At 42.3% G+C, this 12,608-nt stretch overlaps 1 protein-coding gene and 1 long non-coding RNA gene across 4 annotated transcripts; both read left to right on the forward strand.

The window, feature by feature from the left end:
* Positions 1 to 967: 967 nt before the first annotated feature.
* On the forward strand, positions 968 to 2,125 carry LOC103981515 (zinc finger CCCH domain-containing protein 2-like). The gene has a single exon (XM_009398265.3). It carries the CDS (start codon positions 1,057 to 1,059, stop codon positions 1,957 to 1,959), a length of 903 nt encoding a protein of 300 aa, XP_009396540.1. The 5' UTR covers positions 968 to 1,056; the 3' UTR covers positions 1,960 to 2,125.
* Positions 2,126 to 8,738: 6,613 nt separating this feature from the next.
* LOC103981734 (uncharacterized) lies at positions 8,739 to 12,608 on the forward strand. Of its 3 annotated transcripts, none has more exons than XR_010512983.1 (5): positions 8,739 to 9,200; positions 10,360 to 10,486; positions 10,879 to 10,947; positions 11,039 to 11,235; positions 11,769 to 12,608. It is a non-coding gene; the product is annotated as an uncharacterized LOC103981734 (long non-coding RNA). The 3 variants fall into 3 exon arrangements; XR_010512984.1 differs by having other exon boundaries at positions 11,044 to 11,235; XR_010512982.1 differs by having other exon boundaries at positions 10,360 to 11,235.

A 12,608-nucleotide genomic window follows, 5' to 3' on the forward strand; every position in this document is an offset into this window, starting at 1 on the left:
GGAAATGAAACAAAACCATATAAGATTGATTTCGGTTCTGGTTTGATCAAAATATATAAAAAATACTAGTTTTATTTATAAGTTCTCATCATAATATCATTTTTAAAAGCGGAAATATTTCGATACTTGTAATGTGTCCAATGACAAAAAAAATATTACAGTGCGGCTCTACGATCTCCACACTTGGGCACGACCGTGTTAACGTCATATGGCTGATGACGGGTTAATTATGTAATGGTCTAATTGTCGACCTTATCATAATATACCAGCTTAAACCCCCTCATAAAAAAAAGACGAAAATTCCAATCGACCCGTTTTGCGTGGGTTGGACTGCACATGTGGCCCACGTCTTAGCTCTTATCCACAAACACAGCAGCCGAAACCCAAGTCCTCCGTCACCGTCCACAGTAATAGTTGGTGGGTGGAATGCTGATCGATGTCGACGTAGGATAAGCATTGCACCTAATTCTACTCCATCAACCAAAAACAAAAAAACAAAAAGGACATCATAATTCTAATAATCTAATTATACTTCGGTGAGGTCGGAGAGGAGGAACGAACCTGTTCTGTTCTGTCACTCCCCCCAGGAAGCCCATGGTGTCACCATTACCATTATAATACTTCGGGCTGCCTCTTCGCCGGAAACATATAAATAATTATCCCAAACATATAAATAATTTACCTTTTAATAATAATAATAATAATAACAAGTTTTGTAATTTAGATCTGGCTAAGTCTTAGTCCACGTGTCAACGTAAACGTCGTCGTCTTGCCGCACATGTCGTCTGGTGTGGGGTATCTTCACTGCCGGTAATTCCCAAGGAAGTCACCGCCTACAGCAATCCAACCGGCGTCCGTTTTGCCCTTCATTTTATTAATTAAAAAACCTCCTCGCTTTCACTTTTATTACATTATAAATAAAATGAACGCATCCGCCACCAATTTATTGTCCATACGACCCACTCCCCCCGGCAAGCTTTATATGCCTTATGAATTCACCCCCCAACGCCAAAGCATCGGCAGCAGCGTAAGAAGAAGAGGAGAAGAAGGCTTCCCATGGTGCCCGGTGAGCGAACTCACTGCGATCCGACCGTCCACGTCCCCCCCTGGCATTTTGCGGAGTATCCGACCGTCGTGATGCAGCAGTACTCCGCCATCCCCGTAAGCGGCGTCGCTGGCCTGTCCTGTGACCTCCCGCCGCACCTCCTCGGCGAGGCGGCGCTCGCCGCGCTGCAGCGCTTCCTCCCATGCAACAACGACCCCTCGTCGGCAGCTACCGCCGAGGCGTACTCCTGCGACGAGTTCCGCATGTACGAGTTCAAGGTGCGGCGGTGCCCCCGCGGGCGGTCGCACGACTGGACCGAGTGCCCTTACGCCCACCAGGGCGAGAAGGCGCGGAGGCGTGACCCCCGGCGCTTCCACTACTCCGGCACTCCCTGCCCGGACTTTCGCCGGGGCGGGGGTTGCCGCCGCGGCGACGCCTGCGAGCTCGCTCACGGCGTGTTCGAGACCTGGCTCCACCCTGCACGTTACCGCACCCAGCCCTGCAAGGATGGCGCCGCCTGCCGCCGCCGCGTCTGCTTCTTCGCGCACTCCCCTATGCAGCTGCGCGTGGTGCTGCCCCCGAGCCCGACGTCGCCGGGCAAGGACGGCGCGAGGGTGACGTTGTCGCCGACGTCCACTCTAGCACCGGCTCCCATGTCGCCGCCTTCGGATGGCTCTTCCCCTCCGGTGTCTCCGGTGGGGGTGGACGAGGTGGTGAAGGCAATGAGGAAGCTACAGCTGAGCAAGGTGAGCTCGGCGCCACCGTTCGGGACGCGAAGTGGCATGGGGTTCCTGTCGGCCTTCGGGAGCGCTCCGGTGACTCCGGGGACGAGGGAGGATGAGGCCGCTAAAAGGAGGGAGGAGGAGGAGGCGGTGCCGGATTTGAATTGGGTATCGGAACTGGTGAAGGATTGAAGCAGAAGATTGCCTTTGACACTTATGTCAACATTTGCTCATAAATAAGAAAGAAGAAGATTGTGAATGTATGCGAAAAATGTGAAGGAAAAGATATATTTTTTGTTGAAATCTGCTTGCAGAAACTCTCCTCCTTTGTTGTTTTTATTTCACAGATGTTTTTGGATTTAACTTGTGCCAATGTTTGGTTTGGATCTCAATCCAGAGGTATCCTTTGTCATTTGCAGATCTTCTGATGATGATGATGATGATGATGATGAGATCGAGTTTGTGAGCAGTATGAACCGGAGAGAGTCGCTTTGTTTGAGACTGGATCACCATCACCTGTTCAAGACAAAATAATTAAAGGAAAAGCAAAATACATAAAACACAGGTACGAAAAGCAATGGATTGAGAGATATAGATTGTGGTTGACTGGTGGCTGCTTTTTGAGAAAACAATTATTAAAAGAGTTGGACATCAACATCCATGATGCGGATGGAGCAGCCAACCTGAAAACCTTGGGAATGAAAGATGGAATCAAAAGGTGGGCTGGTGCTGGTAATACAAAACCACGCATTCATCCTATGGCGCTGCTGGTCTTTGGCGAGACAGCCTTGTTCATCATCAAGCATCACTACAAAACTTGGCATCAAATTCTTCTCCTCTATCGCTTTGCTGCATCCATGAATGGATTAATATGCAGGTATTTATTCTCCAATATAATGTGGCAGCAAGTGCGAATCAAGTGGCGGAAGAAACACTAACCATGGGCGAAAGCGAACCATTAACTGCCGCAACAAACGGATGAGAATGGAGAAGAAAAGCCGACACAGCTGTGATCACGAACGCCATCGGTGCGGATTAGGAAATAATATTAAGTGTCTCATTGTGGAAGATTAAGAAATAAGATTAAGCGTTGGTAATCAGTGACCAGTACGATGTTTTGATGCAAAGGTAGAAGAACATGGGCGACGTGCCGTGGAGTGCAGAGCAAAGAAAAGGACGGGAGAGGAGTACTTGGTTTCTTTTAAGGTGGCGATAATTAAAGGAAAAGGAAAAGAGAGAGAGAGAGAGAGAGAGAGAGAGAGAGAGAGAGAGAGAGGCAATGAAGTGGGGGGGGGGACCATGAGGCTGTCCTTCGGCAAGGAAACCATGGTTTTGGTGGAGGTTTCTGTGTGCACAGAAGACGGGCTTCATGGGAGAAGGTACGTGTTTGCGCTGGTCCTCCCACTTGCTTGCAGCCAAAGTCCAAACCCTCGAGTGGACCTGCATGCCCTCTTCGATGTGAATGGTAAACCACGGCACGGGTAACTTGGACCATCTGTTGATTGCAGCTACAAGGAAATGTTTGTTTTCTTTGCAGCTACAGTGATTTATATCCCAGAAAAAGTGGCGATTCAGATAGGTCCCGAGTATGGTGGCAAGTCCATACACACAGCACGCTGTAATGGCTACGTAAAAGTTGTTAGGGCTTAGAAGGCAGCTTCTCTTACTGACTATTCTTCATGATTAAGACAATTAGGCACATCATTTGTTTGATACCACCCACCATTCTAATGGGCGATTTATCTTTGGATGAAAGTAAGGATCGGAACACGAGTATATCACAATAGTCCTTTGAAGAAAAGTCTAGTAACTAAGAGTCTTCGATGCCACTGAATTAGTCGATCATCACCCATGGTCTTTAATTGCACAAGCTAGCTAGAAGCTAACGTCGATTTCAAATCACGATTTATGGAGATCCATGTCAAACGATAAACTTAATTTAATCCTCTTACGTGAAAAGACAACATGAAAATATGTAAAGAAATGAGATATTGCATCGAATAGAGCCATGTATAAACCTTTGAATAGATAGATGCATGATCCTCGGCATAAGTCATTGGTTCGGCCCAAAATTCTTCAAATAACTTATTTTGGAATTTGTTGCTTGATCCCTGCAGGAGATGGGGAGGTATAGGGCCCATGATTCGCATAGTTCTCCACGGTGATATTTGTTGTGATGGTTTGAGAGGTTTGCATGCTTGCATTATTACTAATGGAATTTGATCTGTTCGAAGAAATCGATAACTTCCGTTCCTCCTCAAGCTTTTCTTGCATTTTGAAATGAATATTTCGGTAAGCTTATTATCACAAGAGAGAAAGAGAACGTCCTGTCTGGCCTTCATATATATCATAGAAAAGATAATGGCAACACCATGATCTCTTCACCATAATAAACTCCACCCGTGCACGAACTGCACGAATCGACATTATGACGAAGTTTGATGCTTGATCGATGCATATCAAAGTCAAGAATGTGAGCTATGAATCAAGACTCCAAGTAGCCAGACATCAACACCGAAGTGTTACGTGTGCCATCACCTCGGTGAGGGTGCAAAGATTTGGTGCTGTGCAGCGGAGGAGATGTTGGATCGCTTCCTTCTTCCGTTCGCCATGTCGCTTATGCTCGCTCTGGTCAACAGCCAGCAGCCGAGGACTGCGGGTATGCAAATTTCTCTCTTCGATCTATTAACTCGATGGATGCTGGCAAACTAAGCCGGTGGAGGTTCTTCTGAACTCTTATCTCTGTCCGTCGGTGGGCTGAATTATTTATTACATGACCTTTCTGTGTTCCTCGGACCTTTTGGCATCAGTTAGAACCTAATGGAATTCTTTATGACTTCCAAATTTTGAGGTTTATGATAATTCAATTAGGACATTTATCAGAATATCAGAAAAGATCATGTCCCTCTTTTTACTAGAACATTTATCCAGTATCTATCTTTTCAATAAAAATAATTTAATATCTAAATAGATACTGATAATAGTTTCAAAATAACATCCGACAAGATCTACTACTTGAAAACATTAATCTAAATTAACTCCCAAACTCAAATAAAATAATACTGAATGGAGAGCAAATCGAATTATCATCTTTTTTGCAGGATTCATCAGCATCGACTGTGGCAACGCCAATTCCAAATATTTGGACCCTATTACAAAAATAAGCTACGTCTCGGATGACCAGTTTATTAATGCAGGCTCAAACTTCGATATTTCATCGGAGCACATCAACTCCACAGTTCCAACAAGAGAATTAAACCTCAGAAGCTTTCCGGATGGACTGCGGAACTGCTATAGGTTAAAGAATGTGTCTCAGAACCGTGCGTCTCTTGTGAGAGCTACCTTCATGTACGGGAACTACGATGGAAGAATAGCCCCACAGGGTCTACACGCATCGATCAGAAGAGGCCATGCTAGTCACCAGTAACCAGGAAGACAGGGCCTTCATACAGGAGCAAAGCTTTGACCAACTGGTCAGAAGCGGAATGAGATATATTCATCTCGGGATCCTACAAACTAGAATCCAAACGCTCCACAGACAGGAAGAAGGAACACTAGCACTATTAGTATTCCGAGACAATAGGTGGGTCGATGACAGGTCCATCATTGCAACCATGGAAGTAGACCTGACCAGAGAAAGTCAACTGGTCTCCATACTAACCCGTGGATATGATACATGGCAGAATGGAGAAGCAAATTTGTTGATCACCAGGGGAATGGAGGGGCGACTTTCAAATACCCCGAATGGCGCCTTTGCTTATGAAATTTCTGGGGTGGTGGATTACCTGACAAGCCATGGCGTAAGAGCTCTACCGGGCAGAAGGTATTCCACAACAGAAATCAGAGGAAGGGACTGGATGATTAGGCCGACTCAGGTCTCAATCCCAATGCAGCCTGCTGAACTCAGAAGTCGAAACCTAATTGATGGAAGGATCTCCATTAGTTTCGATAATTACAAAGCCGCATCAACATCCAACCGGTTCAACTACAATGCCGCGGACAACGAAGCATTCAGCGATGAAGAAGAAATCAGGAGTCACATAATAGCTGTCAACATTCAATTATCAGACGACAGAGACAATGAGGCGGAGGAACTACGCAAAAACCTTAATTCCTACTTTCAAGATACCTACATCTCAGAAGGGGAAGGGGAGACGCCATACCCCCAGAAGCCCCAAAAGGAAGTGATTGCAGTAGGACTAGAAGAAGAACTAGTAATGGAATACCCCCAACTAGCAAAATTATCACAACAGGTATATTCATCATCTGCTGTGTCAAATTACAGGCCACCTATGGATTCAACTATGGGGCCAGCAAATTACCCCCTGGCGGTGAATATAGAATCCACAAGCCAAAGGCCGGCATATGAAGGGTACTCAAGACAACCAAAGTTTAAGGCAAAGGATTTTTCAGAAACCTAGAACCTCCCTTCAGTTTTTCAGCAAGAAGGAGAAATATTCATAATCCCATCCCAATTAGGGATGTTTGATGAAGTTTTCATGAGGTGAGAATCAAAAACAAAGAATTTGGTCTCATTACAAGAATTTACAGATCCCTTAGCAAAGATGGAGTTCATTGAAAATCTACTTGGGGAAGCAGAAAAATTAGCATGGATCCAGTGGCGAATGGCCTATCCGGAAGAATACCAACTGCTGATGGCCAACGCAGATGGAACCGGAGGAACGCAGAATATCCTCTCACAGCTAAGGACAATCTTCATACTAGAAGACCCATTCCATGGTTCAACAACGGCACAAGAAGAAGCCTACAGAGACCTTGAAAGGTTATCCTGCACGAACCTCAAGTATATTATTCAATTCTTAAACGATTACATGAGGCTTGCATCCAAGACAGGAAGGCTGTTCATAGGCCCAGAACTCTCCGAAAAGCTATGGTCCAAAATGCCTGGAGAGCTAGGAAAAAGAATCAAGGAGGCGTTTGAAGCAAAATACAGGGGAAACACTATAGGAGTAATCCCAAGGATACTCTTCTCCTACAAATACCTGGAAGCGAAATTCAAGGATGCTGCATTCAGAAGAGCATTAAAGGATTTATCATTCTGCAGTGAAATCCCTATCCCAGGATACTACAATAAGCCCGAGAGGAAGTATGGGGTAAGGAGGTCAACAACATACAAGGGTAAACCCCACTCATCCCACGCCAGTATTGAGAAAAGAAAACACTTGATAAGGAACAAGAAATGCAAGTGCTACCTATGCGGAGAGGAAGGGCACTTTGCAAGAGAATGCCCTAATGACCGCAAAAATATCAAGAGAGTCGCTATGTTCGAGCAACTGGACATCCCAGATGACTACGAGATACTATCAGTACAAGAGGGGGAAAACCAGAGCGACGCAATCTATTCAATTTCCGAAGGAGATGACATAGAAGACCTACAGCATGGTATTCACTCCTTCACTCAAAATTTTTTTGCATTAATAGAAGATAGTAGAACTTGGTGGATAGGACCCGAGTCAGGGTACCAGGCAAGGATACAAGTTTCCCAAGCACAAGCCGAATGCAGACACATATGGGAAATCAACACCGAGCTACCACCCAGTATGGAAAGGTGTAAATGCTGCAAAAGAGCATCACAGAAGAGGCACAGGAGGCATTGTCCCTTGTGCAAGATCACTTCATGCGGGATGTGTAGTATGTATTATTTTGACAAAAGAACCCCCGTTATGTTGGAAGAACTCACAAGGTATGAGCCCAAAAACCTGCTTCAGCAACAACAAGATTTCATTAATCACTATGAAGCAGAGATAAGGATGCTCAAGATAGCTGTAGAATCCGAACAACAAAAGACCAGAGAGGTTGAAGAAATGCACGTCCAGTTCATAGCCATAGCCCAAGAAAACCTCCGTCTGAAAAACGAGGTACTAGAGCTAAAGGAAAAATATGACAAACTGAAAAGGGAAGTAATGGAAGTAGACAGACTGAGACTAGAAAAGGCTGATCTCTTAAAGGAAATACAAAGGTTAGAAAAAGGGGAAATGGAAGAAGGCGAGGAAGCCTTCGTCCTACTGGAAGAAGAAACTCAGAAAATCCTGTCCATGGAAACAAAGGAAACAAGTGGATCAAAAAGATCCAAGAATATGCTTTTTAACTTAAAGGTACAAATTGAAATCCTAAATATTCCCTCTTTTGAAGTTAATGCCATACTAGATACAGGTGCCACTACCTGCTGCATAGATACAGGGAGTGGAACTCCTTTTATATCTTCCTTCGATCTGAGGCCACTCGGGAACGGTCTTTACGGGGAATACGTGAATGCATCGCAGTCTGTGGTTCTCGTCACTCGACAAAACTTCGGAGCATCCGACACCGTAAGGTATAGGAAATTTATCTTTTACCATCTGAAATAGGGGGGTTTAAATTTATCTTGAGCCAATAGTTTGTTGATTCTAAACCGAACCAAAATCTAATTTCTATTTTTAATTTTAAAAAATTAAAATCAATAATTTTTTATTGATTAAATATGATAAAAATAAAATTTATGATATAGTGGTTAAATTCTTACATTTAAAACTTATTAACTTGGTATAGTCATTTAGAGTTTGATTATAAATTTTTTTAATTTTATTTTTATATCAATTTTTTAATGTCATTATACTCATTATAATAGTTATACATCCAATTTTTATTTTTTTAAAAGATAATAAAAAAATTAATCGTTTGATCAGTAGTAAGTCAACTCCAAGATCTAAGAACTAATAAAATATATACAGGTTAATCTAATGCTTTAGATGTAGGAAAGAAAGGAGGAGGAACAGAAATCACGCAGAGCCGAAAGATAGCTTAGAGAGGTTGAGAGTCTTTGGGATTAAAACTCATTATGATTAAGGAGGCTTAATTAATTAATTAATTAATTAATTAATTAATTAATTAAGCACGCAAAATTAGCTAAGCTGCGGCCATTTAATAATCTAATTTCCCTTGGAGCCTCGAAACAGGCAGGTTTCCCGACGACCCTTACGATCGCGTTTGGAACCCCTCCATCGATCCTTCATGGGTTACCTTGTCCACCGATTTGAAGGTGGACAATGCCGACGATTTATTCGAGCCGCCTATCACAGTTCTGCAGACCGCGGTGACTCCGGCTGCTGGCCGGCAGCTGGACTTCTCCTTGGACGCCGCCTCCCCATACGACAAGCTGTACCACGTCCTCTACTTCACCCAACTCCGGGCGCTGACGGGCAACGCGACCAGGGTGTTCAACATCACCCGGAATGGCGAGACCAGATCTAGTTGGTATACCCCGCGTTACCTATCATGTGGTTACACATACAGCGTTGAGCCATTCGAAGGCTATTCTCGATACCAATACGTTCTCGACGCCACGAGCAACTCCACCCTCCCCCCCATCATCAACGCCTTCGAGGTATACTCTCTGAAGCAGCTCACCCAAGCAGCCACCGATTCTGGAGATGGTAAGACGTCTCAGCTCTCTCGCCCTATCCTTCACCTTCAAGAAATTAAAGCTTTATCATTGTTCTCGTATCGAGAATGCAGTCAAATTAGCAATTTCCAGCAACATGCACAGGCAAACCGATGCCAAGAAAGAGGCTTCGGATTTTGTTTTTATGAACAAAAATGATTCGAGATCATTTAGCAATGCACATGGGCGCAACTCCTTTTCCCCCCCCTTTTCCTGATGTGCTGATTATGAACTGCCACGTTTCTATATAACAGGTTTTAGTTCTAATAGGAGAAAAAAAGAAAACTCTTACTTTTAATTAGTTAAACCTGTTAGAATATGAATCACTAAATTCTGCCGCATCTGATAACTTACTTTCATGCGGTTGGTTATAATCAAAATTTGATGCGGCATCAGAATTCAGAATTTCAGTTCCAAAAGTAAAATTAACTCCCTGTTTAATTTAAGTTCCATACATTGAGCTTGGCCCAAGTAGCCAGTCCAGAAGCCACCACACAAGTGTTTGAATATAAATGATGGGAGTCTGGATTTAGAAAATTTGGTTGCTTTCATATATAACTTACTAGCAGCACTGCCTTATATAACAATAAAAAAATAATGATGTGGTATATATTGATCCATGTGGATGCTTGGACATATATGTGATGCCAATCATAAGTATGTTACTAGTTTTTACAACTCAATAATGATGCTTCCGTTTGCTCTCTCAATGCTAACTTGTTTATTTACTTAGTGACAACTTGTTACTGAAAGAAAAGGTTATGTTCAAAGTATACGCTGATGTATGTTACTCTTGGATTTTCTGGATGCTAGTTGATGCCATGGAAGAAATCAAATTACAATATCAAATAAAGAGAAATTGGATGGGTGATCCGTGTGCTCCAAAATCATGTACTTGGGACGGCCTAAACTGTGTTTATAGTCATAAGTGTGCAAGTATTTGAAAGAACAAAATTGACTGTCGTAGGTCAACTCTTTTTTAACAGAAAGTTGATTGTCGTAGGTCCCTTTTATCCTCTGTTTGCAATTTGTTCTCTATATTGTGACGTTTGATATGAGATTACGACCTTTTAATCGCTCGTTGTTGCTCGCCATACAGCAATTTTCTTCTCTGAAATCTTTTAGACAATATTTTGCACTTTAATCTGCAGGCTCAGAACTCGACAAAAATATACCACAGGAATCTGGTTTCACTGGTTGGTTATTGCATCGATAAAAATTGCCTAGCTCTTGTTTATGAATATATGCAGCGAGGAAGTCTTCATGAGAATCTACAAGGTTTAAGAATGCTGAACTTTAGCACTGTTGCTTCTCTTCTCCAAATGCTTAATAATATGGAATTTTCTTTTTTGTGAATAATAATGGAAAAATAATTTAGGAAAATATATAATATTAAGGGCGGAGAATTGTTACAATGTTAGTTAAATTTTATATTGTGTATCGTTCACATTCTAATGTTCAATTAGGAAGCTGTAATTTTTTTAGAAGTAATATCTTGATTTGGTGGCCAATGGCTTGTATCGGAGTAGTGAAGATTAGATATTCTCATGACTCATAACCAAAGATCCATCTTTTGAGGGAGACATCTAGTTGGAAATTTGAAGCGAAATGGTTATTTCTTGTTGATCTTTTGTTAAATTGCATTAATGAAATTTCTTTGTAATTATCAGATAAGGCTGGTCGTGCTAAAGCCTTGAACTGGGGTCAACGACTACGAATTGCACTTGACGCTGCACGAGGTTTGGGAGGATATAACATCCCCCATTGGTCTTTCTACTTGTCTTCGATAATATGATCTTTCCTTTTATAATTTCAATCTATATTTAACAGTGTAGGACTGGAATATATGCATAAAGGATGCAGGCCTCCAATAATCCATAGAGATATCAAGACCAATAACATTCTCTTGAGTGAAGAACTAGAGGCTAGATAGCAGATTTTGGGTTATCCAAGTCTTTCCATACTGATGACCAAACCCACGTGTCCACAAAGATGATGGTTGGCACCCCTGGATATATCCATCCTGAGTATGTCTTCTACACCCTTTTATTCTCAGCCTAACCTCTTCAGGCAATTCATTCATATGTCTCTTTGTCAAATGGACAATGTGCAAAATAAATGAGACATCAAATATATCTATTTACTTCCCGTATCTTCCTCTCACCAACCAATCTAGCCGGCCCATGTGTATAATAATCTAGAAAGAATTTTTTGTAACTTGTGGAAGAATATATTTGGTAATAAATTACTTTTCTAACTAGATCATAAGAAAACTTCATCTGTAGCACATGTGCTCTTCATTTAAACCTTACTAGGAAAGTCTAGACTCCACTGAAACAATATTGCTGAGGACTATGGCACTGTAAATTATTTACTCCTTGGCCTTAAAATGAATCATGTATGGTCGGTCTACTATACTGGTTTCTCGAGATGACAATTTGATGCTCTTTTTGAAGTTGTTAAACTTTCCATGCTTTATTTATTGTACTTGACTGCAGAGGCATTACTAGTCCTTTGTGGATCATAAATGACTAGAATTATCATGTTAATGCTTCTTTAGGTACCATCAAACTTACCAACTCACCAACAAGAGTGATGTGTATAGCTTTGGTATAGTTCTGTTGGAGCTTATCACAGGAAGACCTCCGATTGTGCCTGGTCTGGGAAACATTCACATCATGCAGTGGATCGCCCCAAGTCTTTCCTCGGGGAACATAGATGAAATTGTTGATGAAAATCTACAAGGAAAATACGACCCTACTTCTGCATGGAAGATCCTGGAATTAGCTCTCACGTGCACAGCAGATAAAGGCAGCCAGAGACCAACAATGTTCGAAGTAGTGATGCAGCTGAAGAGCTGCTTGGAGCAAGAGATTGATTCTTACAAGAGCGAGAACATATATAGTAAAGGCTTTAATGTAAGCCAAGAAACTGCATCTGATATAGGACCATTTGGTCCTTCTGCCAGATAAATCCATCACAGTTATTTCTGCTACGTAATACTATGTGTGGGTTTAGATGAGATATGTTGAATAGAGTCCTCGAAAGAAGTCCAGCTACATTCATGTTGGCTAGTATTTCTATGCATGGCAATGATTTTGAGTTCTGCCACTCACTGGCCTGACTTCAGAACCACAAAATCAAGCTTCATCGTGGTTGTACAACTCTTTTGCTACATAACAAGTTCTTGAAATTGAGATCTTGGGAGATTAAAGCCAAAGGAAGATGGTTATCGATGCAAAGCTGGTTAAGCTCATGGTTTGCACCTAGTCATTATTCCTTTAGTGTATGCCTTATTAGTTTAGGTGCCTGCACGGTGGTGTGTCTTTGATTGTGTTGGTTAATGTATAAAATGTCTGAACATATTACTGGATATGTAAATTACTTTGGTTCCTTTTTC

The sequence above is a fragment of the Musa acuminata genome, chromosome BXJ1-4, assembly GCF_036884655.1.
Source record: "Musa acuminata AAA Group cultivar baxijiao chromosome BXJ1-4, Cavendish_Baxijiao_AAA, whole genome shotgun sequence".
Classification (NCBI taxonomy): Eukaryota; Viridiplantae; Streptophyta; class Magnoliopsida; order Zingiberales; family Musaceae; genus Musa; species Musa acuminata.